This window comes from Bombina bombina, chromosome 3, assembly GCF_027579735.1.
Source record: "Bombina bombina isolate aBomBom1 chromosome 3, aBomBom1.pri, whole genome shotgun sequence".
Taxonomy (NCBI): Eukaryota; Metazoa; Chordata; class Amphibia; order Anura; family Bombinatoridae; genus Bombina; species Bombina bombina.
The window spans coordinates 348892277-348918547 of NC_069501.1; the positions used below are offsets into that span (position 1 = coordinate 348892277).

The 26271-nt window shown below is 36.5% G+C and overlaps 1 protein-coding gene across 1 annotated transcript in view; it reads left to right on the top strand.

Annotated features, from left to right (window-relative positions):
• The window catches only part of CLCN4 (chloride voltage-gated channel 4), a 125217-nt gene that overhangs the window by 17075 nt on the left and 81871 nt on the right, over positions 1 to 26271 (top strand). The window contains exons 2-5 of the mRNA XM_053706459.1: positions 966 to 1117; positions 7184 to 7283; positions 11410 to 11597; positions 24215 to 24337. Coding sequence (XP_053562434.1) covers positions 974 to 1117; positions 7184 to 7283; positions 11410 to 11597; positions 24215 to 24337 — 555 coding nt within the window. The 5' untranslated portion in view covers positions 966 to 973. The remainder of the gene's footprint in view (positions 1 to 965; positions 1118 to 7183; positions 7284 to 11409; positions 11598 to 24214; positions 24338 to 26271) is intronic.

Here is a 26271-nt window from a genome sequence, read left to right on the forward strand (position 1 = left end):
TAAAGGTCTCTTGGCTGGTGATATTCTCTAAGAATGCTTGCCAGTACTTCTATTTTCTTGGTTAAATTCTTTAAAACTACTTTTTACCCTGATAAATTGTAGCAAAATTATTGACAAAAAAATCGTATTTTATCACAGTAATAAATTGTATTGAATAAGCACATCATATTGATACTTTAAGTGCATTGGATGTGCAAAAATACATAGAGATGTATACTTTATAAATGGTAATGTTTTTTACTGTAAAATGGCCGTTCCATGGGCATGTATAAAATTGTCTGTCAAATCCAAACGTTATTATTTAAACATGTTCACCCTACAGATCTTGTGGGTTTTCCTCTCAATTTAAAAGGTGGTGAGCTTTTATCAAAATACTCAAAACACTAATTACTCTGAAAGGAAAACCTATGCATATGAAAATAACAGTGATTTTAAAGTGATGGTAAACTTTAGATAATCAAATGCCATAAAGAATATGTGTATCTTTTTTTTTTTTTTTTAAATCTAACTGTGAAAAGGGTTAAATCTGTGCCTATAGTAATACTTATATTACAATGTTATGCTGACCCACTGGGATGAACTCTTTTTTATTTTTTATGACAATTCCAATGAACATCCAATCAGTGTGTGTGTCATATGACACTCTTGAAGTCTAGCCCTTTGAAAGCCCTTAGGAAGCCTATGTAGAGAGTGGGTGGAACTACTCTCTATATCAAAGCCCAGTCGAAACAGTCAAAAGAGGAAATGAAGGGGGTGGAGGAACAGAAGATACCAAGTAGCATTATAAGTCTATTATTATAAAATATATATATATATATATATATATATATATATACACACACTTTTTTTTTTATAAAAAAAATATATGCAGCTTTGCTTGTATACTACTATATTTTTTCATTGCAACATCCTTAAAGTCTGAAATTTACCATCGCTTTAATATATATACTTATTTTTTTCTGCAGATGTCAACATGGTTAATACAGGAGATATAAATGGTTCCAGCAACCTTATGGATTTCCTTGATGAACCTTTTCCTGATGTTGGGACATATGAAGATTTCCACACCATTGACTGGTTAAGAGAGAAGTCACGTGATACAGACAGGCATAGAAAGGTAATATGTTTTCTAACCTAATATTAAAAAAGCTGATAGATGTACTCATCTCTGCACAGCTAGTAAAATGTTGTGGTAAGGTAAGTGTCTGACGGCATGTCTCGTTGCTATGTCACAACTGCGATATCCCTGCATTACAGCTAACATTGATATCATGATAGAGTTTGGAATTTGGGTTATGGTTGGAGATAGGTGTTAGGGTTGTGATTATTGTTGAGGATTATGGTCTGGGTTAACTCTTTTGATGTCAGAGAAGGTTGTAATGTTCTGTGTTGCAATGTGTTCTCTGACATGCAGCGGTTTAACAGGACCACCCCCAGGTGGCAATATTGCTTCTGACATTGTTGTGTCTTCATTATGGTTATAGTGACATTGTAGATGTGATATCTTGGCAGCAGCAAAATTGCTCAGTATAACTGGTAAATGCTGTAACTGCTGTACATGTTCAAACCTTTGGGTTGCATGTTTATTTTATTTTTTTTATTTTTATTTTTTTTTTATTTATTTTTTATTGAGGTTTTCAACAAGTACAATAATATGCAAATGTACAGCAAAGTAAAAATGGCAGTTTACCGATTGTACCCAGGCAAAATTATCTTGTATTATCTTATAACAATAAAAGTGTAAAACAGTAGAAATGTAATAATACAATATAGAAATAAAACCTCTTTTTGTAACGGGTATAATATCCTCTAGTAACAGAAAGGGCCACTCACAGACCCTGAAAAGATTGAAATGCTATGAAGGAGGAATTATTTTCTGTGTATATGTAATATGAGAAAACATATAGGTATGTTGCTATGCATTCAAAATCTACAACAAAGCTGGTGATAAAAAATTGTTAGACAATCTTCCCAGGCTGAAAAAAGAAAAAGATGGTCAATCCTATGTTGTATTGCAAGATGTGCGTATGGAAGGAGTAATTGGGGATACGGTATAGACAAGAAAAACCGCAAAGTTAACCCTCCCAAAGTAGGAGGTATATTATATACTGGGGGATAGGAGGTGGTAAATAAAACATAGTAAACAGGTTTCGTCAAAGAATCATGTATCTTTAGAGGGGTAACATATGCCACAGCTTTCTGACTCATGGTGAACGAACTGCAAGTAAATAAAGCACCATGGCCACACGGATGGGCTGATTATATGGGGACTGATGTTATCTCTACCATAATAAAGTCTAAGGATCTAGAGCTATAGGTACCTGGGTAATGTAGTTCCATTGTGATATCCTAGGGGGAAAGACTATTTAGTATGGTGTTGGTGCAGGTCCAGCCAGCAGTGAGAGGTAACTCAGGCGTTTAAAAGAGGAGGCAACCCACCCCCAGCAATGAAGGCAGCCCACAGCGACACAAAAGAGGGGAGGGACAATGCAATGCAGTCTGCATTATTGCCTTGACCGCTGCTGGGCAAAAACAAGGTAAAGGGTGAACAGGATGAATAGAATATAGGCAACAATCAGCATAATTGTGTGTCTTCAGATTGTAGTGAGGGACAAAATAACAAATGGAGTGCAGAATGTAGATAGGGCAATGTAAAGGCATCTAGCAAAACATCAGAATACATTAGAGCGCCTCCCCTCTGAGAAAAATATATTTGCTCCCTCCCCCTGGATACGGGCCCGGCACCCAGGGACAGGAAGGCAGATCAACAAGCGCACAAAACTGTTAGGGGGGAAAACGCAATACACAATATCCGACATTGGCTTAAAATAAAATGTGCATACATGACTCCTCATTATATTTGACAAAAGTGAAAGATGAGGCGAAACATCCACAAATACCTTCAATGCAGACACCAACTCTTAGAGCTATACTATAGACCTAATAAGATAGAAATATGTTGATTTCAAATTATGTAGACAATTGCATGGAGAACTTACTGCAATCGTTGGGCTAGGCATGTGTATGTATGTCCAAAAATAGGCTACTACTTTGTCTCAAGGTGGTCTGAAGTATGTGAAGAGAAAAAGTACGCTGCACTATAATCAAGCAGGGTTAACAGTTTGGCATGATCCTGAGTCGGTCTGCCAGATAATATATTGTATGCACTTGAGTCTCATAATCCACACCAGCGGGTTATGGCCAGAAAAGTGTGAATATAAATAAGAGATCAGTTTAAGTGCTGAGTATTATTGCTTTCTCAGTTATCAAGAGACTCCTCATCAAGTAAAATGCTGACTATGCCAATTCATTTAGTGACCTCGCCAAGATGTTCCTTATGACTGCTGAATGCAACAATGCATGTTCAAAGTCTTATTAAGGAGTACCAATGGGCAACTATTATATGGTTCTAAATACAAAGATGATTGTCATAGGCCTAGAATAATTAGCTAAGTAACTGTCTCAGTCATCATCAGACACCCAAACATATTAATAAGGTAGTAACGCTGCCGGTCATCTTGTCACCTTAGGATAAAACAGATGAGAGGCCATACCTATAATAGGTCATATCATTATCAGCATAACAGGTAGACAGGTATATTGTATTTGATAGCACTCCTGGAATCTGGAAATAAGCACCTAGAGTTCCATAGATTATGAGATCAGCTATATCTATTTAGGCATTCAAAATGACTTGAAATCTGTGTAATTATACTATCGGAGCAGATTAAAATCCTAGGCTATAAATATAGAGAGGGAACAAACCCTCTACTGCAGGGTATATAACATAAGCAGTAAAATGGCATACAGAGTGTAAATAACAACTTTAAATGAGATGACATAGATGGAAGTATAACTGACATTCCACATCTGTAAAACTTTGTGCACAGTTAACTAACTTTGGAGATCTGTCCAGAGGCGAGATATAACGGCGGATCAAACTGTGCCCCGCTTTTAATGTCAGGTGTGACAGCAGGATCCGCTACATTTTGGGCTGTCAACCTATTCCTCTCCGGTTGATAGCAGGAGGGGGCAAGCTATTACGGCAGGGAGAGCCTTGTGAGTAGAAATGAAACGCCACAGTTAGACTCCATATGCAACTGCAGCAAATAGATTCCCAACCCTTGGAACATAGGCCACACTGGGTAAGACCCTCCGGATGGGGGGACACTTCTACTTTTATAAAGTGAGAGTCTCTTTGGGTGCCTGCTCTATCGGATTGGCCAGACCGCACCGATTTCGGTTTCCTGTGATCATTACAAGTTCCGACACAAGACACTAGCCAATTTGCTTCTGTTCCGTTCGTAGCTGCATCGGGTGGTTCGCTAGCTGGGCTGACCTCATACAGGGGCTGATGACTCTCAGGTGGTGCAGTCTGTAGGTCCGCAGTACCTCTACCCTTGAGAGGATGTTTGTAAGAGTAGGCGGCATGAGGTGAGATTGTCGCAGCTGGTTGTGGAGACTCCATATCGGGCTGACATCTGAACGCACCTCTGCACGCCTCTATGAACTCATGCATTCGCCCCAATATGCGCTCAGCGTCTTCCATGCTGAGAGGGGATAGCGGTCCCTTATGGTAGGGGATAAAGATAAAGTCACTCAGTTAGTTTGGCTCCCAAGTGGAGGTGTCAGTTAGGCCACAAGATGGCCGCCGTAAGCTGCGCAGCCAGCGAAGGACATATCAGGGTAGGAAAAGTCTGTAAATAAGGTGCCGCTCCTAGGCAAAGTGGCTGTCGAGCGCTGCTGTGCTATTAAACCAGCTTTAGAAGCTTTATAGTAGGATGAATGGCCACAGACGGTCGCTAGATTAATCTTTTATAGAAAGTATGGTAGGAGCTGCTGAAAAGTGCGACCGTCCGGCTTCAGAGTTGGCTCCGCCCCCCCCTGGGTTGCATGTTTGAATCCTTCCTAGGTTGACTCAGTCTGTAGTCTACTGTGCTTGATAAATTGAGGACCAAAAAGGAAACATTTATATTGTTGGTCTTAAAGGGTCACTAAACCCATTTTTTTTCTTTCATGATTCAGTTAGAGCATGCAATTTTAAACAACTTTCTAATTTACTTCTATTATCAAATTTTCTTCGTTCTCTTGCTATCTTTATTTAAAAGCAGGGATGTAAAGCGTAAGAGCCATCCCATATTTGGTTCAGCACCTGGGTTATGCTTGCTTTGTGGTTTGCTAAATGTAGCCACCGATAAGTAAGCGCTATCCAGGGTTCTGAACCTAAAATGGGCTGGCTCAAATTAGAAAGTTGCTTAAAATCAGTGGCGTCACTAGGGTTGGTGTCACCCGGTGCGGTAAGTCATGGTGTCACCCCCCCCCCAGAAAGCAGACACACACAAAAACACAGGCAAACACACATACAAACACTCAGACACACTTAAAAACATACTCAGATGCACACACAAACACTCGGAAACACACTCAGACACACACACAAAAACACACACAAAAACACACACACAAACACACTGAGACACACAAAAACTCAGACACACACATACAAAATATGTAAACTGCACTGCATTAATTATGAAGCTAATGCCTAGAGCTGCTCCCTGGCTCAGCAGAACATCAAATGAAAGATGAACAGAGCACTCTAAAATAAATCACTGAAGAAAAGGTTTAGACTCTGTTCCAAGTCTGTCAGTGCACAGCCCTGGGCCGCATGTCACTGAGCAGTGAGCACAGATAGGCAGGCAGGTTTAGGCTAGCAGCACAACTTTGCAAGCCCCACGGCACACCCACAACATTCATAGTGAAATTGGGCATGGGAGGAGCAAAGTACAAACAAGCAAAAGCAGCCGGGAAAACTATTTGTTGAAATTGCAGCACTGGCTTAAGGGGCAAAATAATTGTGTGTCTACAACTTCCCCAGTCCCACTAATGTTCACAAATGCTAGCCTCTTATAAAATAATCTATGCATCTCAACATTGTATTTCTTTGAATTTCAATAAAATTAAAAAAAAAAAAAAAAAAAAAAAATTTTTTTTTTTGGTGTCACCCCCTGGAGGGTGTCACCCAGGTGCGGCCCGCACCCCCCGCACCCCCTAGTGACGCCACTGCTTAAAATTGCATGCTCTATCTTAATCATGAAAGAAACAATTTGGGTTTAGTGTCCCTTTAATGTTTTTTGACTAGCTGTTAAAATGGCTGCGCAAAAAGATTACACCTTGGGGACTGTTCACAAATGTGTCAGTAGCTGAGAGTCACTTTCAGCTCTCACTAAACTCAACAGGAGTCATAAACTTTCATTTTTGTTCAGTTCAAAAAATCTACAACTTTCAGCTACTGCAGGGAAAGAATGCCCTTTACATCTAGTATTACAAAATGTGAAATAATTTTAAAACATGTAAAACACACATATATTCCATTACATCAAATAAATATTTAGGGATTATGTTCACTATAATATTTTATATATAAAATGTACCTGTATATTTTATTCTTCCTTGAGAAACCTTTTAATGGGACATTTTAGAGAGGAACCCCTATCCTTCCATAAAATCTGAGGTCAGCCTCAGGGTCGAACTGGAAATCAAAAACTTCACTAGAAAAATATGAAGACCAGCCCTATTTTCTGTTGAGTCAGTAGAAGGCACATGCCCCATTTTTCTCAAAGGAGATTGCTGGGATACTCGTTCCCCATTTTTTTCAGAATTAAATTATATTACTTTAAAAAAGTTCCAGGTTGTTGTTATATAGACACCATACAACCCAATTGCATCCATTACTTACCCCTTTAAACTGTAGCTTTCCAGCCCCAGCTGCTGCAGCCCACCAGGAAATCTCCTGGTATCCTGATAGGCCAATCTGGCCTTGGTCAGCCTCCTGAATACCACATTAATGAAAGTGTTATTGTTATATACTGATTTAGTGAGATCTATGCAGCTTGTGAGAAGCAGTACTGATACTGGTCTCAGAAGGGATGTCTGTATGACGCAGTTCCTCCACCTAGAGCAAATATCCTAGGTGTAGCAGAGTGTGGGGTCTCTATAACATTAAGAAATCTTCTGCTGAAATATTCTTTTATTCTGGTAAAGCTATTTACCAGTGAAACACAGTTTATACATTTACATATATTTAGTGCATTAATCATAACACCTGATGATAAATAGTTTGTTCATGAACTGTAATGCATGAATAACTGCTTCTGCAAATTCTTTCATTTTTTCTTCACAGATCACAAACAAGAGCAAGGAATCGGTATGGGAATTTATTAAAGGCCTTCTGGATGCCTGGTCAGGATGGGTTGTTATGCTACTTATTGGCCTTCTAGCCGGTAGGTAGATAACATTTTTCTTTATTATATCTAGATTGTAAGTAGGTTGCATAAAAGTAAAGAAAGTGATACTCTTTACTAAAGCAATCGAGAGTTACAGCACAGTGCCAATGTCACTACTGTATTGTTCTCATCCTTTAAATGAATGGAGAATTTTTTTGTTATCCTTTTTTTATTTTGCCCACAAGTATCTACATAATAGTTATACCTGCAAACACATCAGCACTGAAATGCTGTGAAAGCCAGATATCAGCATGGTGACACCTATAACCACAGGGAGCAGGGGAATAACCTCATTACAGCGCTTATAAAATTAATTTTGTTCTTTAATATTCACATAAACAAGATCATATAATGCATGGAACCCTGTTTTTTTATCTGATCTCTGACAGTGTTTATAAAAAAGCTTTTGTGATTACAATATTGCACCATTGCAACAAAATATACCTGTAGCTGTGTCATCTTTGAATCAACCTCTCTTAATAGAAATAAAATATATACATGATTCATGGGTCATTAATGAGAGAACTAAAATTCTATAAAATGTACAAAATTCTATAAAACATTTTAGCATATTTTTATTTTTGTCTGTTCATGGCTTATTAAGTGCCAGATTATGAGTGGCTCGCTAACTGTTGCGCACAAGAGAAAGGGGTTTTATCTAGGATGTTTGCGCACATCGGGTGTAGCACTCGTATTACAAGTTAAAAGTAAATGCGTACATGTGAGCACAGTCGCGATTTATGCTAGAATAATTATTGCGTCCTCAGCGCTCTGGTTAACTGTTTTACAAAACAAAAAGTGTCACAGAACACATCAAAAATACATTGAAATGTACAGTTACACTTATAATTAGGAAGTGGTTAGCGCGGCTCACATAGGCGTCATCCAAGGACCGACAGACAAACCCAGGAAAGCAACAGAGCTCAAAACCGCTTGGACTGAAGAGGTGCACACCATAAAAGGAAAGTCACTCCAATAATACAGAAAAAAGGAAGAGGTGGCACTCCAGGCTTGTGAAAACAAGGTAGGTTTATTCCAAATTCACAGTCGCTACACACATGGACACCAAACATGTAGCGGAGAAAAGGGGGCATGTCTTTACGCCTTTCGTGCCGTGCGGAACTTAGTCCTATGACTAAGTGCCGCACGGCACGAAATGTGTAAGGACACGCCCCCTTTTCTCCGCTGCATGTTTGGTGTCCATGTGTGTAGCAACTGTGAATTTGGAATAAACCTACCTTGTTATCACAAGCCTGGAGTGCCGCCTCTTCCTTTCTACACTTATAATTACACTATCTAATAAAAATATTTTTTTTAAAAAGTGCACAAAAAAGTTATAAGGTTTCAAAGATATGAGGTCTCAGGTGTTAGAAAAAAAAGGGGCAGGCAAAGGGCTTTAACATAGAGATACATACATATACATATCTATGTGTGTGTGTTTTATGTTTTTACATGTGTATTTATGTATTTAGATCTGTATGATATTACAGATATACATACACATACAGTATAAACACATAAATACATATATATACATACTGTATATATATATATATATATATATATATATATATTAATATATATATATGTGCATTGGACCCCTTTGCCGTTAAGAAGATGAAAATATGTAAAACATATTTATGCAATATTCATTTTTAATAAAGTGTTTTTCTGTGTTTTTACTGTACATATTTCACATTCCAATGTTCTGCACATAGCAGAATATGTTATATGTATTTTTAAACAGATATTCATATATATATATATTAGGATTTAAATCTCAGATTTTTATCTCCACCATAATTTTAATGAGTTTTTATATATAAAGATAAAAAGATAGATATTGTACCAAAATACCATCAGATATATGTAGAAATATGTATTTATAAATTAATGGAACATATTATGCTATCTGAAGAACATTTGAATGTGAAAAATTCATATTTTCATGTAGGTTAGCGCATTTGAGAATATGCAATCGGATTTGCGCTCGCGTAGGGTGTTTTTCCCCACTGTTTTTGCTCCATTGACTTCTAGGGGGAAAATGTGATTGCGATATTCGAAGTTTGGCTTTTTGCGTCCATAGGGCTACCCGACGTGTGCAAAAGGCTTACATCTAGTGGAGTTAGAGTGGGATTGTTAACTACCGCTTTACTTTACTATTTTGTTTGTTTCTCATCTACAATACAAAGGACCTTTGATTGAATTGGAAGAGTCAATTATAACATTACTATGTTTTATGTTATTAAAAACACAATATATCAACAGAGTGTATAGCTCATTACAAAAAGACAAGAGAAACTGCCTTAATGTATTTAAAAACTCTCACAATGCAAAATGTTCTTTATCAGCTGTACAAATGCAAAATGACCACTAGATGTCAGCGATTACACACATTACGTTTATGTTGATATTATCTGTATTAGTAAAGTATATTACATGGACTTTTACATAGGCTAACAAAGCTCTCTCAACTTATTTATAAAATGTATCTTGTCTGATTGACTACCTTTTTGACCACCTCAGATTGTAATTGCACAAGAAATAGGTAGCTTTAAATTTCCAATATAGAAACAGAACAGAAGAGGCAAACCAAAGAGAAGCTAGACATGCCCACAGACAAAAAACTTGGACTAATCATTCGTCAAAAAAAAACAAAAAAATATTTTTTGTCCATTAATAGTTAAGAGAGCCATACAGAATTTGTTAACGAAAATGTATTTGTCTGCTACTTCCTATGGGAGACACTTTAGGGCAGCAGAGGAGCAGCTGGACAGCAGTGTAAACTTAGTTAAAGTAGTGGCTACTGCTACAAGCCAACAGCAGCAGCACCAACCCCACCCATAAATAAATAAATCATATATATATATATATATATATATATATATATATATTTATATATCCTGGCAAGTACATTGATAAATTATTATTAAACCGTTTAAATTTTAAGTTGTTGAAGATTTTCCAACCTGCAGAAAAATCGTTCCCAATTTTAGTATGGTAGTTTAAATTAAACAAATGTAGCTATTTTTTTCCTCACATGCATTTGTTTATTCTTTTTTTGTATGCTTCCTAACTGAGGAGTTGATGACAATCCTTTAGAAAATTTTAAAGTGAATGTAAATTTTCATGACTCAGTGCCCTGTTTTTAAAAATACTGTTAAAAACAGGGGCACTTTTATTCATTAAACTTTACATTGCAGCGTTCGTTTTAAAAATACTTACCTTTTTCTTTATCAAACCCGGACCGGCGTTGCCCCGCCTGCTTCTCATGCTGTACTTAGCACAGCAATGACGAAACCAGCTTCCTCCAATCACGGCGTGGCCTCACGAGATGGACACTCTGGGGTGCACGCCAAGATTAGAGGAAGCCGATTTGGTCATTGCTGAGGTAAGTACAGAGGAGCTGCCGGCGGGGGATCGCCGGTCCGACTTTGCTGAAGAAAAAGGTCATTATTTAAAAAAACGCTGCAATGTAAAGTTTAATGAATGAAAGCGCCCCTGTTTTTAACAGTATTTTTAAAAACCGGGCACTCATTCATGAAATTTAATGAATGAGTGCACCATTAAAGTCTGTGGATATTTTTGTAGATAAATCATTTGATAAGCTTTTCTTCAGAATTGTAATTGATCCCTGACTTATTTATAGTATATTTCTCAAAATCTGCAACCTTTCTAAATGATGCAGGGGTAATATACAATTAAACAATGAAATCCTCAAGATATACATTATACTATTATTATGATTTATGGTTATCATTTATATACTTAAAAAGCATGTATATATACAGTATATATATATATTTCTTAAAAGGACATTGCACTCTTTTTCCTGTCATATATGTTAAAGAACAGCTGTTAATCATATTAAAATATTTTATCATGGAAAGCTGTTCAAACTAATTAGAACTTATAAATGGGTATCTATTGCTCATTGGCTGATAGGGACAACTGTAAAAAAATGATGGTGATGTGTTAAGTGCAAGAGCATCCATTACAAATGCCATTTGATACATTGTGAAATATTCTCTTTAAAATGGAAAACTAATATTATTGAGCATCTGTAGCAGTATATGAAATCAGACATCTGAGTGATATTTGTGAAATCTCTGCATGTTTTCAGGCACGTTGGCGGGCGTTATAGACTTAGCTGTGGACTGGATGACTGATCTGAAAGAGGGAGTATGCCTGGCCGGTTTCTGGTACAGCCATGAGCAGTGCTGCTGGACCTCCAGCGAAACAACATTTGATGACCGAGATAAATGTCCTCAATGGCAAAAATGGTCTGAGCTTATGATTGACCATACTGAGGTATTTATTTTAAATTGTGAATTTATGAATTTTATATGTGTTTGGCTGATACACATCCTAAACTTACCGTCACAGTGCAACCTGAATCATTTTATTTATTACCCTGATTTGTGTGCAAGTAATGACAAATGTTTGTGAGGTGACAAAATTCAAACATGACAAACATTTTATTTATTATTATTAGGTAAATAGTTGTATATTTAGGTTTTGCACTAAGTTTGCTAACTTGGCCATGTTTTCCTGGACACTTATGCGCGCTGCAGGGAAAGCAGGGCAGACCATGTATTGTGCCTCTGAACATCACATACATTGTGCTGATGAACAGCACAATACATGTTCCTCCCTGCACACCCTGCAGCATGCGTAAGTCATAAATCTCCAGGAAAACATGGCCGGGGTGGCAACCCTACCTCTCAACCTGCAACCATTGTACATAGCAAATAGCAAAAGAAAATCCAGCAAAGCTCCCAGGCGTGAATTCAAAAATGTGCTTTATTGGAAAAAACGTGCAATAAAAAAAGGTAAAATTCAAAACGTTGTCCCAGCAACCTGGAACAGTAGTTGAAATCGCCCTACGCGTTTCAGCAAATAGTATCAGCCTTATTCATGGACATCATTGTACATAACATCTGTCCTTTATGAGCAGCACATAATTAGTTAATTTATGCCAGAAACAGAAAGTATTAACTACTACTGTCAGCCACATATATTGCAGTATATAACCTGTTGTGCCATCTGCATGTATAGCAATGGCTTGCATCTTATGCCAGGCATATAAAGAGACACATACAGCACAGTGATTAACCTCTTCTCACAGCTGTGATTAATTACTTATGCCAATCACATAATCAGCAGTGATAACCGCTTATGCCAGACACATATGCAACAATGATTAGCCACTTATGACAGACACATACTGAGCAGTGATTAACCACTTCCTGACAGTCATTCAGCACTGGCTAGCACTGTTCTCTAGGCAAGCTGAATGAGAAATGTAATCATTAATCATAAACCAACATTGTATAGCAGTCTCCACACACACAAAAATAGATGAAAAGGCATCCCTTAGAAATTGCCTTGCCTGCCTAGACAGAAGTATGCCTTTGTATAAATGAATGAAAAAATAAAAAAGACAAAAGAATACTTAAAGTGACAGTAAAGTCAAAATTAAACTTTCGTTATTCTGGTAGAAGATGTTTTTTAAAACAACTTTACAAATTACTTCTATTATCAAATGTGCTTCCTTCTCTTTGTATCTTTTTTTGATGTAGGCTCAGGAGAAGCAATGCACTACTGGGAGCTAGCTGGTGATTGGTGGCTGCAATATCTTGTGATTGGCTCACTTTATGTGTTCAGCTAGCTCCCAGTTGTGCATTGCTGTTCCTTCAACAAACAATATCAAGAGAATGAAGAACAGAAGTAAAGTAGAAAGTTGTTAGAAATTGTATGATCTGTCTAAATCATGAAAGAAAATGTGCTTCAAGTTCCTTTAACTTAAAATAAGAGCAACCTTTAATGTTAATCTGCTGTAGTTTTCTATTCTTGTATTTAGACCGTGTTATTTAAGGGGGCATATTTTGATTTGATTTAGGCTTATGGAAAGTTACTCTTAAATGGACAGTCTACTCCAGAATTTGTATTGTTTAAAAAGATAGATAATCCCTTTATTACCCATTCCCCAGTTTTGCATAACCTACACTGCTATATTAAAGGGACAGTCAACCCAAATTTTCAAATAGATAATTCCTATAAAGTTGCTTTTTACCTCTGTGACTACCTTGTTTCTAAGCCTCTGCAGACTGCTCCCTTATCTCAGTTCTTTTGACAGAAATGCATTTCTTAAATAACTCCATGAGAGTAAGCACAATGTTATCTCTATGTTATCTATATGACACACATGAACTAGCAGTGCCTAACTGTTAAAAACTGTCAAGATTAGAGGCGGCCTTCAATGGCTTTGAAATTAGCATATGAGTGTACCTAGGGTTAGCTTTCCACAAAGAATACCAAGAGAGCAAAGCAAATTTGATGATAAAAGTAAATTGGAAAGTTGTTTAAAATTGCATGCTTTATCGGAATCATGAAAGTTTAATTTTGACTTGACTGCCCCTTTAAACTTATATATATATATATATATATATATATATATATATATATATATATATATATATGTATGTGTATATATATGAATACAGAGTCTTAGTGAAAGCGCCAATATTCTTCTCTCACCTTAGTCTTCAGCGTGTTCCGTTATGACCTTTGACCTTCCCATTAGAAGAGATCTAGACACTTTTACATAAATTAATATGTGTCCTTTATCTCTTTTGTCTTTTCTAAGGTGTAATATAGAACATAGCTAACAGACTCCATTAGTTTAATATTTTTATATTGAATTGTCCATGCAACAATGACATATTCTTCTAATTTTTTCAATTTTTTTTTTTCCTTTGTCTATCTATCTTTCTCCTAGGAGGTTTAAATTGCTATAGTATTCTATCTAAGATATATATAAGATATAATATTATCCAATTATATAAATGTGTTTAATGAGATGTTCTTTAGCTATAAAGGTTTAAACTATATTGTAACAAAAGAGTACACCAATATATTACAGATACTGTTTCTTTAATACACAGGGGAGCTTGCCCCTTTAAATAGCAGGTGTGCACAGGTAATTACCTATGCAGTGATCAAGTGCGCAGGCACGAAACATGTATGCTACGTTCCTGTTCACACTGTGATGTGATTTTGTATTTTTATCTACCGTGCTACGGTTTCTCTGTTTTTAACATGGCTTAATAAATGTGTTAACTTTTACTCTACTGCGGTCTGAAGGTGTTTTTGCGCTTTTCTTCACGTTTTTCTATGTGTATATATATATATATATATATACAATGTAGCAAAGAAGCACTCACTGAACTGTTCCAACTGTGACAAAAAGTTTTAATTCAGAATTGTGACGTTTCGGAACAGCAACAGTCCCTTCCTCTGACAAATTAACAATGTGAAAATACAGGCCTTAAATAGGCTCCAAATTACCCTCCCCTAGTGATTGACCAATCATGGCCAAAGATACATAACACACCTTTCATAGTGACCAATAGCTATCAATGATAAAAACTACCAATATATACAGTGAATCAAGTGAATGGTACTAAAACAATTTAAGCATGGAACCCCGTATTGTCAATAAAGAGGGGCAATCTCATTCCAACCTGACATAAACATCAGCTAAAAAATTGCATAAATATACAGACAAAACCGTAAATAAACAGTGAGAATGGGGATCATGATTCAACCAATCAGCATCGCCCTGGCTCCTGGGGATCGTAATTCCACCAATCAGCAGCGTCCTGGCACCCAAGGCTCAATACGTCATTGTTGTATGATCTCAAACAACGCCCACCTGTCACTAGGGACGCATACCACCTCAAAACTGAGATGTCACATTTATAAAACCCAAATAAACATTCGCCTAGATCGCTGCATAAGTATGAGTAAAATTACTGTGAGACCACTTATAGATCGCTAATGTTTAACACTCATCAATAGCCGAAGCTGATCTGTATATACATCAGATCAGCTACCCCAAGCGATACTAGAAAACGGATAATCAATATCGCATAACCTCAGAGTCGTCAATATGCAATAAGGAATAAATATAAATAAATAAATAAGCCCTGTTTGTGCCGCACATAATCACTCTGCAACGGCACTCGTCGCAAAGGTAAATACAGTGCCGAGATATATCCAATCATGGATTGGACCGCCCACCTGTAGGCGTATCAAAACAACGCAGAGTTTTGACAAGTTCTACGTGTCACACTGACACTAATAGGCACACCCACCATAATTATACTGTATGCGCTCAACTGTACATTGCTGTCATCTCACAAAGAGCGGGCTCCATATATTAACAGAAAAACTGCGTAAGCATTAGTTACAAAAGGTGTGTAGCTCCACTGTCGGACCGGCACTTGATCACATCATGATACGGTCCCCCTCCAGCCATCTAAAAACAAACAAAGGTGCTTAACCAAATACCTAAAACATACATATTATTGTAATCCATCACGTTGCATAAACTAGACATATATAGCCTCACCTCTTGTTCCCAAACCGCCAAAGCAAAAAATTAGAGCAAAAAAATATATAATAAAAACAAAATATATAATAAAAACAAAATATATAATAAAAACAAAAAAGCATCCATTATCAACACACAATGAATGACACCCCAAATTTGCAGTATGCTTCCACCTACCCCTATGTAAATATACAAAAAAAAAATTTTAAGCTAAATAAATGGAGTCTCAGCTCCTATTGTAAATAATAGTTCAAAAATGAGAAGCCAAAATAAAGAATCGAATCAGAAAAAATCAAATTTCCATCAATCATTACATAATATAGATCCAGATACATCTATATGACAACAAATTCTACTTGTAGTACTGAATGTCGGTACGGAATGAGAAAGACCCCCCAAAAAACAAAAACAACACGGGGTGTCAAAAAAAGTGTACAGGTGAATAAATAATACAAAAATTAAAATAAAATTAAAACCATGTAATGGACAAGGTAGCAACAACATAATGAACAGAGTGCCACCTATGAATATCTCATAGAGGCAATATAGGACAGAGATGACAGATAATTAGACCTTATCATCTGTGATACTACGCTCATAATTCAATCCTAAAGTAATTAATGTACCACATGAGGAAATAAAACATATTACCAGAGTAAAAGAAAAAGAGAGGAAGAGAAAGAAGAAAAATCAAGAAAGAAAAAGTAGAAAAGAAGAAAACTGAAGAATAAAGAAAGAAAGGAAAAAGAGAAAGAGGGAAAAGGGGACCAGGAAATGGAAGGAAGAAAGGGAGAGAAAAAGAAGAAAGAGGGGATGAGAGATAGGAGAAGAAAAGAGGAGGAGAAAAAAGACAAGGAAAGAAAATAAAATAAAAAAGAAAAAGAATAAGAAGAAAGAAAAGAAAAGAAAAGAAAAAACAAAAAAGAAGGAAAAAGAGAGTAGAGAATAGAAGGGGGGAGAGAGAGAGAGGAGTAATGGATCATGGACTCCCAATAGTGTAGAACATCAAACACCCCACTGGTGTATCATGAACCTCACAGTTCATAGATAACATTGCCATCCTGTGTGGGTATTGAGACCCCTGGGGCAAAGGGTACCCAGTTCATAGATCCATCTGGATTCTTTGCGTAACAACATATTTCCTCTGTCTCCTCCCCTTCGTGGAATCGGTACGTGGTCGATCAGTCTAAATCTCAGATCATTGACAGTGTGTCCTGCCTCCAAGAAGTGTCTTGCCACAGGCTGGTCTGCCTTTCCATTTCTTATGGCCAAGCGAATACTAGACCTATGATTGGCCATCCTAGTTCTCGCGTCGTCCGTTGTTTTGCCTATGTAAAATTTTCCACTGGGGCAATTCAGGAGGTATATTACAAATTGAGTGGTGCAAGTTAGATAATGCTTAATCTCATATGTTTTATTGCTTTCCGGATGACGAAAGTGAGAGCCAGTTATCATCCCACTACAAGTGACACAGCTAATATATATCTCAAATCTTTACAACAATTTAATTCAGGGACCTGTCTTAAGTGAGGTGCAACAGTGACCTTTTGGATTGATTATTGTCTTGGAATCTGACCAGCCCAGTACATTTACATTAGTAACTTATACCCAGCTCTTGGCACAGGGATTGGGAAGCAAACTGGTCAGACAGTTTTTGATGATTATCCCGTTTCTGATATCTCTTTTAAATACAATAATATAGATAATTGCCACTCAAATTGATGCCTGACTGATACAAAATGCAAAAGGAGTAAACAGATACTAAAGCTAACTAACAAGCATTTCACAGCACAAGCAGTTGGTGGCGCCAAAGCAATTTTATATCATGTTTGTGCATTTAGACACTTATGTAAGACTCACGTTTATGTGACTGTATTTGTTTGGATATAAAGATATATAATTGTATTATTATTATAAGTAGTAGTAGTAGTATTAGACTTGAAAATTAGTTTTGCATGTTATTTCTTTATTCACATTTAATCTACATGGTCTTTCTGTACCTTATAATTGCATTCACTAAGTGAATAGGACATCTGTATTAGTAATTTATTACTTTTTTGAAGGCAAAGTACTCTTTGTATATAATTTACATTGCATCCTTATTCAGTATTCACTCTTTGATAAGCACATTATACCACTGCTTCTTAACCCACTTTGCCACCTGTTATGTGGCGTATCTTAATCCCCCACAAACTTTTCAGAGACTGACAACCCCTTCTTGTGCACAATTAGCTGCATTCAAGCAGAGGGCTGCATTGCACACTAGCTGTAGTTTGCAATGATAATGCGAGAAGCATATTGCTGCCCGCTAGACACAAAGCCGGGCGGACAGGTGGAAAGATGTATGCCCCTGTCCGTCGCATTTTGTTAAATCTGGCCTTATATGGCAGCTGTTTTGCAAGAATGTTATACATGATCAAGAGCACTTGATGGCAGCATTTTTTTCTGTCATATAGTGCTCTAAGCACGTGCACGCTACCTATCTAGATATCTCTTCAAAAAAGAATATCATGATAACAAAGCAAATTTGATAATAGAAGTAAAATGGAAGGAATCATGAAAGAAAAATTGAAGGTTTTATGTCCCGTTAAGAAAGACTACAGCACTCTGCATTGAAACTTAAGTTTCTCTCATGTGAGTCTTCAGTCGTGAGTATGTAACTATTTGCCTATTGGAGTAGACTGAATCCTACCAGAAGTATGTGTGGCTACTGCCATTCGTCAATCCCTATCCTTTCGTTCTTGTTTGCTTTGGCTCGGATTGTAAATATTTGGCCTTGGTAGTCAGGACTACTGACGGTCTTTGTCATCCATAAGTATTTCTTTTATTTCTATGATTTTAACAAAGAAAGAATTCCATTTCACATCTTAATAACTCAAAAGGGACATTAAACACAAATTTTAAGCTGCACGGTAATGTAGCTTCAGATACAAAAAAATTGAAATAAATAGTGCAGCTTTATTTTGTCAAATGAGCATATTGTTTTATGTTTTTTTCTTTCTTTTCACTGATTTCCCTATCCCCTAGAAGAAAGGAAGTGGGGAAGGAAAATACTAGTTCAAAGAAAAGTAGATAACAGTATTACCCAAGCCACCCTGGGAGAAAGATGAATTTGTATAATTTTCAGATACTATTTACAGCAAATAATAATGACTGTATGGTGCAATAATATTATACTTATAACTATGACACATTTTATGCGTTATTGCATTTTCAGTTTTATGAACCTTTAACTTATTTGCAGATTTCAAGATATAAGTTTTGTAACAACTGATATACTGATGTTAACTGCTAAATCTCAGGAAAAATGGTTCAGCCACTTCAAAGGTATAAGCTTTTGAAAAACTGGATTTAGCATGGAATGTTTAGTTAAACATAAACTATAGCTGCACAGTAGACATACACAGGGCAGGGAATTTCCACTTATCCTGTATGAGTAAGAAATTGTTGGAGCCAAGTAAAAAACATTTTTTTTCTTATTGGATTAGTAAAAAGTTTTACCAGGTTAGTATGTAGAAAATATCACATATAGAAAAATATCACCATAGTTTACTAGTAAGGAACTAGTAAACTATGGTGATATTTTTCTTTCCCTACATATAAGTATAATATAAATATGTAGGGACAACCTGACAATCATCTGCATAGGAATTAAACTTATCCATACTTGAAGGAAACCCATATACAAACCTGACATTCCTATTTTTCTGCTTCCCTGGGTGATTTAAAGAAAAAATAGAACTAGCAGAAATCTTTTGTCCTGGCTTCAGTCTGCTTGTGAGAGCTATAGTTTTCCTGGTTTAACAGAAACACTTGTTATCCCCCCCCAGCCTGCCACCCAGGGGCGTATTATGGCCTAGGCCAACAAGGCCGGTGCCTAGGTCAGCAGATTTGGGAGGGACAGCACATCTGCCCTATCCTCTCTCTAAAAGCCAGCACACAGTACAGTGAGCGATAAAGTGCAGGCTTTTACAGAGAAGACAAGGCACGTGCGCTGATTAAGGTCGCTCTGCACAGGCAGTGCTCCTTTAAACTGTTGCTTCATTTAGAGCTGCTGGCATTTTTGCAGTGGAAGCGTTCTTGGTGACAAACTTACCCGGGGATATGCTTACAAGGTGAGGCTGGAGGAGAAGACCATGTGCCGATATGCTGCCTCCCCTTGTCAGCTGTGGTGGGTTTGTGAGCGCAGTGCTTATTGCAGGTCTTAGTAACTAACAGACTGGATGAGTCTGTGCAGTGCTTAGATCAACTTGTGATGTCTAATCATAAACTCTAATAGCTATCTTTTGTCTGCATTCATGAACCCACGGATAAAATAGTAAACGGACACTTAAAAAGTTTCATTACTTGAATGATGGTAATTACTGTATGTTGTTGCATTTGAAGGGCAGTGATTTTCTCAAAGTATATTCTTTCCATGTCTCCCTCCCTTTCTCCCTCAACTCCCTCCCTCCCTCATCTCCCTCCCTCAACTCACTCCCTTCTTTCCCTCCCTACCTACCTCCCTCCCTTCTTTCTCTCAACTCCCTCCCTTGCTCCCTTCTTTCACTCCTTTCTTTCCCTCCCCCTTTTCTTCTCTACCTCACCAGTTTTCTCTTCTCTCTCTCCCTCCCTTCCTTCTTTTCTTTCCCTCCCTTTTCTCCCCTCCCCTTCTTTTCTCTCCCTTCTCTCAGGGAGAAAATTGTATGAGATGCATGCAATTCAACCCACCTGTATGAAAGTGTTTTGCTAGCCCATTTTCTTTTGAATTATTATGTAGAAAAAAAAAAACATTTTACACATTGACCCAAGAAAATATTAAGGGGAAAAAAGGCCTAAAACATTTGGGGAGGGCAGCTGAATTTTGAGTGCCTAGGGCAGCACAAAACCTAAATACGCCACTGCTGCCACCTCAATATTCATCTAATTACCAAGACTTAACATGCTGGTACTTCTGGTGTAATTACAGCTTGGTTGCTAAATCCTTTATTCTGAACAGTAAGGGATTTCTGGGCAAGGAGATTTTCACTCTGCCACAAGCTTGCAGTGGTTTGGTCGAATGAAGGGACAAATCTGCACGTTTTCCATATGTGCTCCTTGTACCCAAGAGTTTCTCTAGTATGAACTATGTATTAGATTTGCCATCAGTTAACTGGAAGTGCAGCTTCCTCCTCTTTCAGTTTTGCTTCAGGCGAATAACACTCTCAGCCTTGAATTTAACCATTTTTCTCTGTAAGGAATATCTTCAAGAACCCCATTCTGAATTTGTTTATATATCTTCATTCTTGGAACCAATATGCTTGTTGTCTTTGAAGTTGGTGGCTTTGTCCACAGCTTTGAGTGTCACAGTTTGAGGATCTAATATTTGTCCCTCATTATATGAATTTGTGTCAAAATAAAACTTTGAAAATAATTGCAGATACAGAAGGAAAAACAATAGCATCATAAGTAGTAACCCTGCTACAACGGATGTACTCAGCAATTTAAATTACATGTTGCCACTTTAAGGTTCAGGGATCTTGAGCAATGGACTAAGGTTTATTTGTAAATGCAATCTTTTGTTTTCCTGTCAGTAGAATATGTTCTCAGACTTCAGTTCCTGTTAAGTACTGTCCTAGTTTGATCGTGTCTCAAGTATGTGCGCTTTATGCAGCCAGACTGTGTGTCTGACATCTACATAATGAACTTGACAGCTACCTTCAATCTTGTATTCTGTTAGTCAAGTATGCTGTGCTGTCAGTTTCATTCTGAGATTTACTATCAATTGAAATGACAAAAGATGTACCTACATTGCAAAGATTATGACACAGTGATACTCCAGAATAACTATTGCATGACTTTGACAAGAACAAAAATTTAAAACTATAATATGAGTCAACAAAGTTAGTGACAAAATATTTCACAGCTTATTTAGCACTCTACATTAAGCACATACAATTCACTTAGAGGAACTATTAATGCTAAAATGAAAGTTTTAGTTCCAAAATAACGTCACTTGGTAAAACAGCCTTGCTCTATTATTTTACATTAGATGCTAATAGATGTTTATTATTTATTAATTAAGGGTCTTATGGTCTATAATTTACCACTCTGGGTGAATCTGTTCCAACTGAAAAATGTATAAACATTTTAAACAATTCTCCATTAATGTATATAGGATATTGGTAGCAACTGTAATATAATCAAACATACAGATTAATAAGAACATTGTTTTGATAAAAAAAAAAAGATCTAGCTTGTACTAGGGCAATGTTGTTAATATTACAGCAGATTATACAATAAGCAATAAAGAAAAAGTTGCAGTCCTGAATAAAAACTTGAAGGTCAAGCATAGCAACATTTTGGGGCTCATGCTCCTTTGTCAAGCGTATTAAACACCATACTGCACGTATATTTAAACACACACCATTAGAATGAGGAGTGAATCACAAGTTCAAGTGGTTGGTACTATCTTAGTTTCACTGGTTACATCATTATTTACCACTGATATGTTAAGGTTTATTTAGTAATTAAAACAATGAAGAGGGCATTTCTACAGCATTCAAGTATCCCAGAACATACATATATGACATTGTTCTCATAAACATAACCACTGTAAGACTTTTAGTAATAAAAAATAGAGGAAAATAGAAAAAAAGAAAGAAAAAATAAATAAATAGAGGAAAACAACTAACATCCTGATAACACAAACCATATTCTGAATACATTTGTATGATAACAATTAGGGGATCATATCAACAGAATTAAATAAATTCCCTATCGAGCCCTTTAGGACACATTGTATCTAATTTGCAAATATATTTCACCTCTTTACATAAGAGCCTTAATTGATTTACTTGCTGCCCCATTTCATGAAAGTGTGCCAGGACTGTCAAGTTTAACACATCTGTATTTCTTATAGTGGATTTATGTTGGCATATCCTATCCTTCACTTTTTGAGTGGTCTTCCTTACATAAAGAAGGCCACATGGGCATTTTTTGGGCGTATACCACATAGTTAGAATTATATTTATAGTAACAGTTGATTTTATTTTAATTTTCAGTATAGGGATGTTAGATCTCCCCACCTTTAATGACACTATGGCATTGTGCACATCCCAAATATGGGAAAGTGTCATACTTAGGTTATGGTGCCTTTGTTCTCATTTAAGTTTGTATATGGCCTAGCAAATCTTCTACCATATGTGTGCACTTTTCTGTATGCTGCCATTTGTGGTTGGGATAAGTCCCAATTTCAGAACAAGCCTCATGTAGAACATACCAATTACAATTAAGTATTTTATATCCCTGATAACTTACTTTATTGAAGGTAGTGGTACTAACAAAGTGCATTCTCAATTCTCATAAATTAAGACCTAGGCATACTTTCAAACACCCTAAGAGAATGATAAATGATATTATAAGTGGGTTTTGTATACAGATTTGGTTTGAGGGTATTTCTAGTTGTCTAAATCATCTTTGTAGAGGAACCATACCAGACAATTTTTCAGGAAATAGGAACGATTGTATACTACTACAATCCATGATGGCATCCATAACTAAACAAGCTTATGATGGATCGCCTTTGATCCCCATCACTGTTGCATTATTTTGTTTTAGTTGTTTGTCTCATGAAGTTCTGGGAAGAAAACACCAAGGGGTAGATTTATTATACCCGGGCGGAAATGATCCGCTATAGCGAATCATATCCACCCTGCATCTCTAAATGCCGACAGCATACGCAGTTGGCATTTAACATTGCACAAGCATTTCTGGTGAAATGTTTGTGCAATACCGCCCCCTGCACATACGCGGCCAATCGGCCGCTAGCAGGGGCTGTCAATCACCCCGATTGTATTAAGACTGCTGCTTCTTAAATCCTGTTTCCGGAAGACTTGTGCAGAATAAGCAACATCCGCTGCTTTATAAATGTACCGGTATGTGTCAATGTAAAGAACATTATAATGCCATTAAAGGGCAGTATTAGTAAAAAAATGACATGCTCTAATTAGTTAGAACGTGTAATTTTAAGACTGCTGACCCTGACCTACTATTTGTTTTCCCCCGCAACGGGGTTAAACACAAAGTAGAAGCACCGCTCAGAACTTGCAGAGCACCATTGGTCCCTAACAGAAAATGCCTCTGATCTTATCATCAGTGCTAGTCACACAGCTGAGTCGGGCAAAATGTATTTTTGTATTTAGACAATTGTAAGCCTGACTGAAAAATATCTTCTACGAACTTTGTGTGGCTTTTAGACTTTTTTTACACTGTAATGGACTGGGACAGGGGTCAATATTAGTAAATATACTTACTTATCCTACAACTTCAACTACCAAAATTGCACAGTTTTTATTGTGCTTCCAATTAAATCTAAGTAAAACAATATGTTTATGTAAAGTTTAACTACATTTTAAAGACAAATAAACTTGTATACCTGTTAATACAGTACATGCCATTTTAGGAGTAAAAGCACATTTGTCGTATTAGATTTATCTTTCAGTTAACTGCTGTTATAATACGTCTGCGTTGTCTCACTTTTAAAATATACTTTCTGATTCTCCCTTTTAAGGGTGCCAGTGCATACATTCTGAACTACTTCCTCTACATTATGTGGGCATTGACGTTTTCCTTCTTGGCAGTTACTCTGGTTAGAGTTTTCGCTCCTTATGCATGTGGATCTGGAATTCCTGAGGTAAGTTCATTACTACAAAACATATATCTAGAAAATATTAATTACAATTCCTTAAAGTGATGGTAAATTTGCTGTGTCTGCACAATATATATATATTTGTATTCAGTTACATCTATGTATATATATTTATTACCCATTAGCATGCAAAGTACTTTAATTGATTTAGATGTATTTTGTATTTTAACTCTTTCCACCTGTCCCCCTTGATGTTCTATTTTTTCTTGTGGTGGTGTTTTCACCACTCAGCCAATCATCCTTTTTGCCACTCGGCTCGCTTACTTGGCCAAATTATTTTCAGATCCGGACAGGCCGTGCTCATGTGCATGTATTCACATACACATACACAGTATCGGCCAAAGGAAATTCTATGTAATGTACCTGTAACAACTGATTCTGAACTTCATGTTCAGAATCACTATTTATAAGTAAACATTAAAGGCAACTGCATCATCTCGGGATTACTAATAGACTGAGTTGAGTAAATATTTTTTTTCTATGCTCTTGTAATATTTTTTTTATCCAGATAATAATTGATCTAAGTGTTTTTACTGTTCATTTCAAAAGGGGAATCACGCTCCCTCATCACTACAGACCTCTTTGCCTCTCTCAACTCTCCAAGTAAACAATTCTTCTAGTGATTCATTGTTTACATTGGAGTGGCTGCATAGAGTCTCTGTGCATTGTCTCCAATATCGGGAGCACACATTACAGTCTACGTAGAGAGCAGGTGGGACTACTCTTTTTGTCACTGCACTACCAAATAAGAAATGGAAGGGACAGAGAATACACAGAGAATCGCTAAAATAAAATAAACATTTGTTTATGAATTAAAAAGAAAAAAATAAGAATATAATAATATAGTATGTACTTTCCATAGGTACACTATACACCTATGTAATTTACCATCACTTTAAGGTGACTGTTTCAGCATGCACTAATTGTACCTAAAGTATCATCCACAGATACCAATAATACATGCCTGTCTAGCTAATATAATGTATCTGTCTGTATCTATCTTAAGTTATCTATCTAATCTATTTATTTAAATTGAGTTATGCAAGAATAAATAAAATTATGGAAATCTCATTCCTATAGTCTGTTTATGTTTGTATTTTTAAACAATAGAAAAATACTTAAAAAAGGAAGAGAGGAAACTCAACACTCAACAAATGCTTTCGCAGTTTTAGAAAGCAGCAATTTAAATATGCAGATATTCAGAGCTTCAGTATATCTAAGGTTTAACCTGTACTGGAATTATTTTGAAACAGGCAGGAAAAAAATAATTGTTGTATACTATTGAAGTTTATTTAAGTTTATTATATATTTATACATAATAAACATAAATTGTCAGTTATATGTAAATAATTATTTAAACATTAAGGGCTAGATTAAAAATGGAGTGCTAATTTAATGTGTGCCTGTAAAGGGGCAAATTTGCCCGTTTACAGGCGCACGTTAAATAACCAGCCATTACAAGTGGCTGCTTAATACTACTGCGAGCTTGCGGTAGCACTTTGCACTCTAATTCATTAACCAGATGTCAGACCTCTGGTTAATGAAATAAATGTCCCCCATTTTCACCCAAAATAAACTGTACTGTTCCATTTTTAATTAAAAATTATGAGCATCTTTATTTTTATTTTTTTAAATAACTGCACAAAGCAGTTATGAGGGGTAAAAGTGAGGGGATGTGGGGTGTTAGAAAAAAATCGCCACTGAAAAGTGCCTTTACATTGTGGTCTATGTATGTGTTAATATGTGTATATACACATATAAACGCATGCATATATATGTATATATTCATATACATATTTATTTTAAATATGCTGCCCAACCCTGCGTGATTTACCTCCTTCGTTGTGCTAGGTTCTGTGCCGTGTTTCTTGGCATCAGAACTAGGCTCCCATTGGAGCACGCTCTCGTAATCGCAAAGC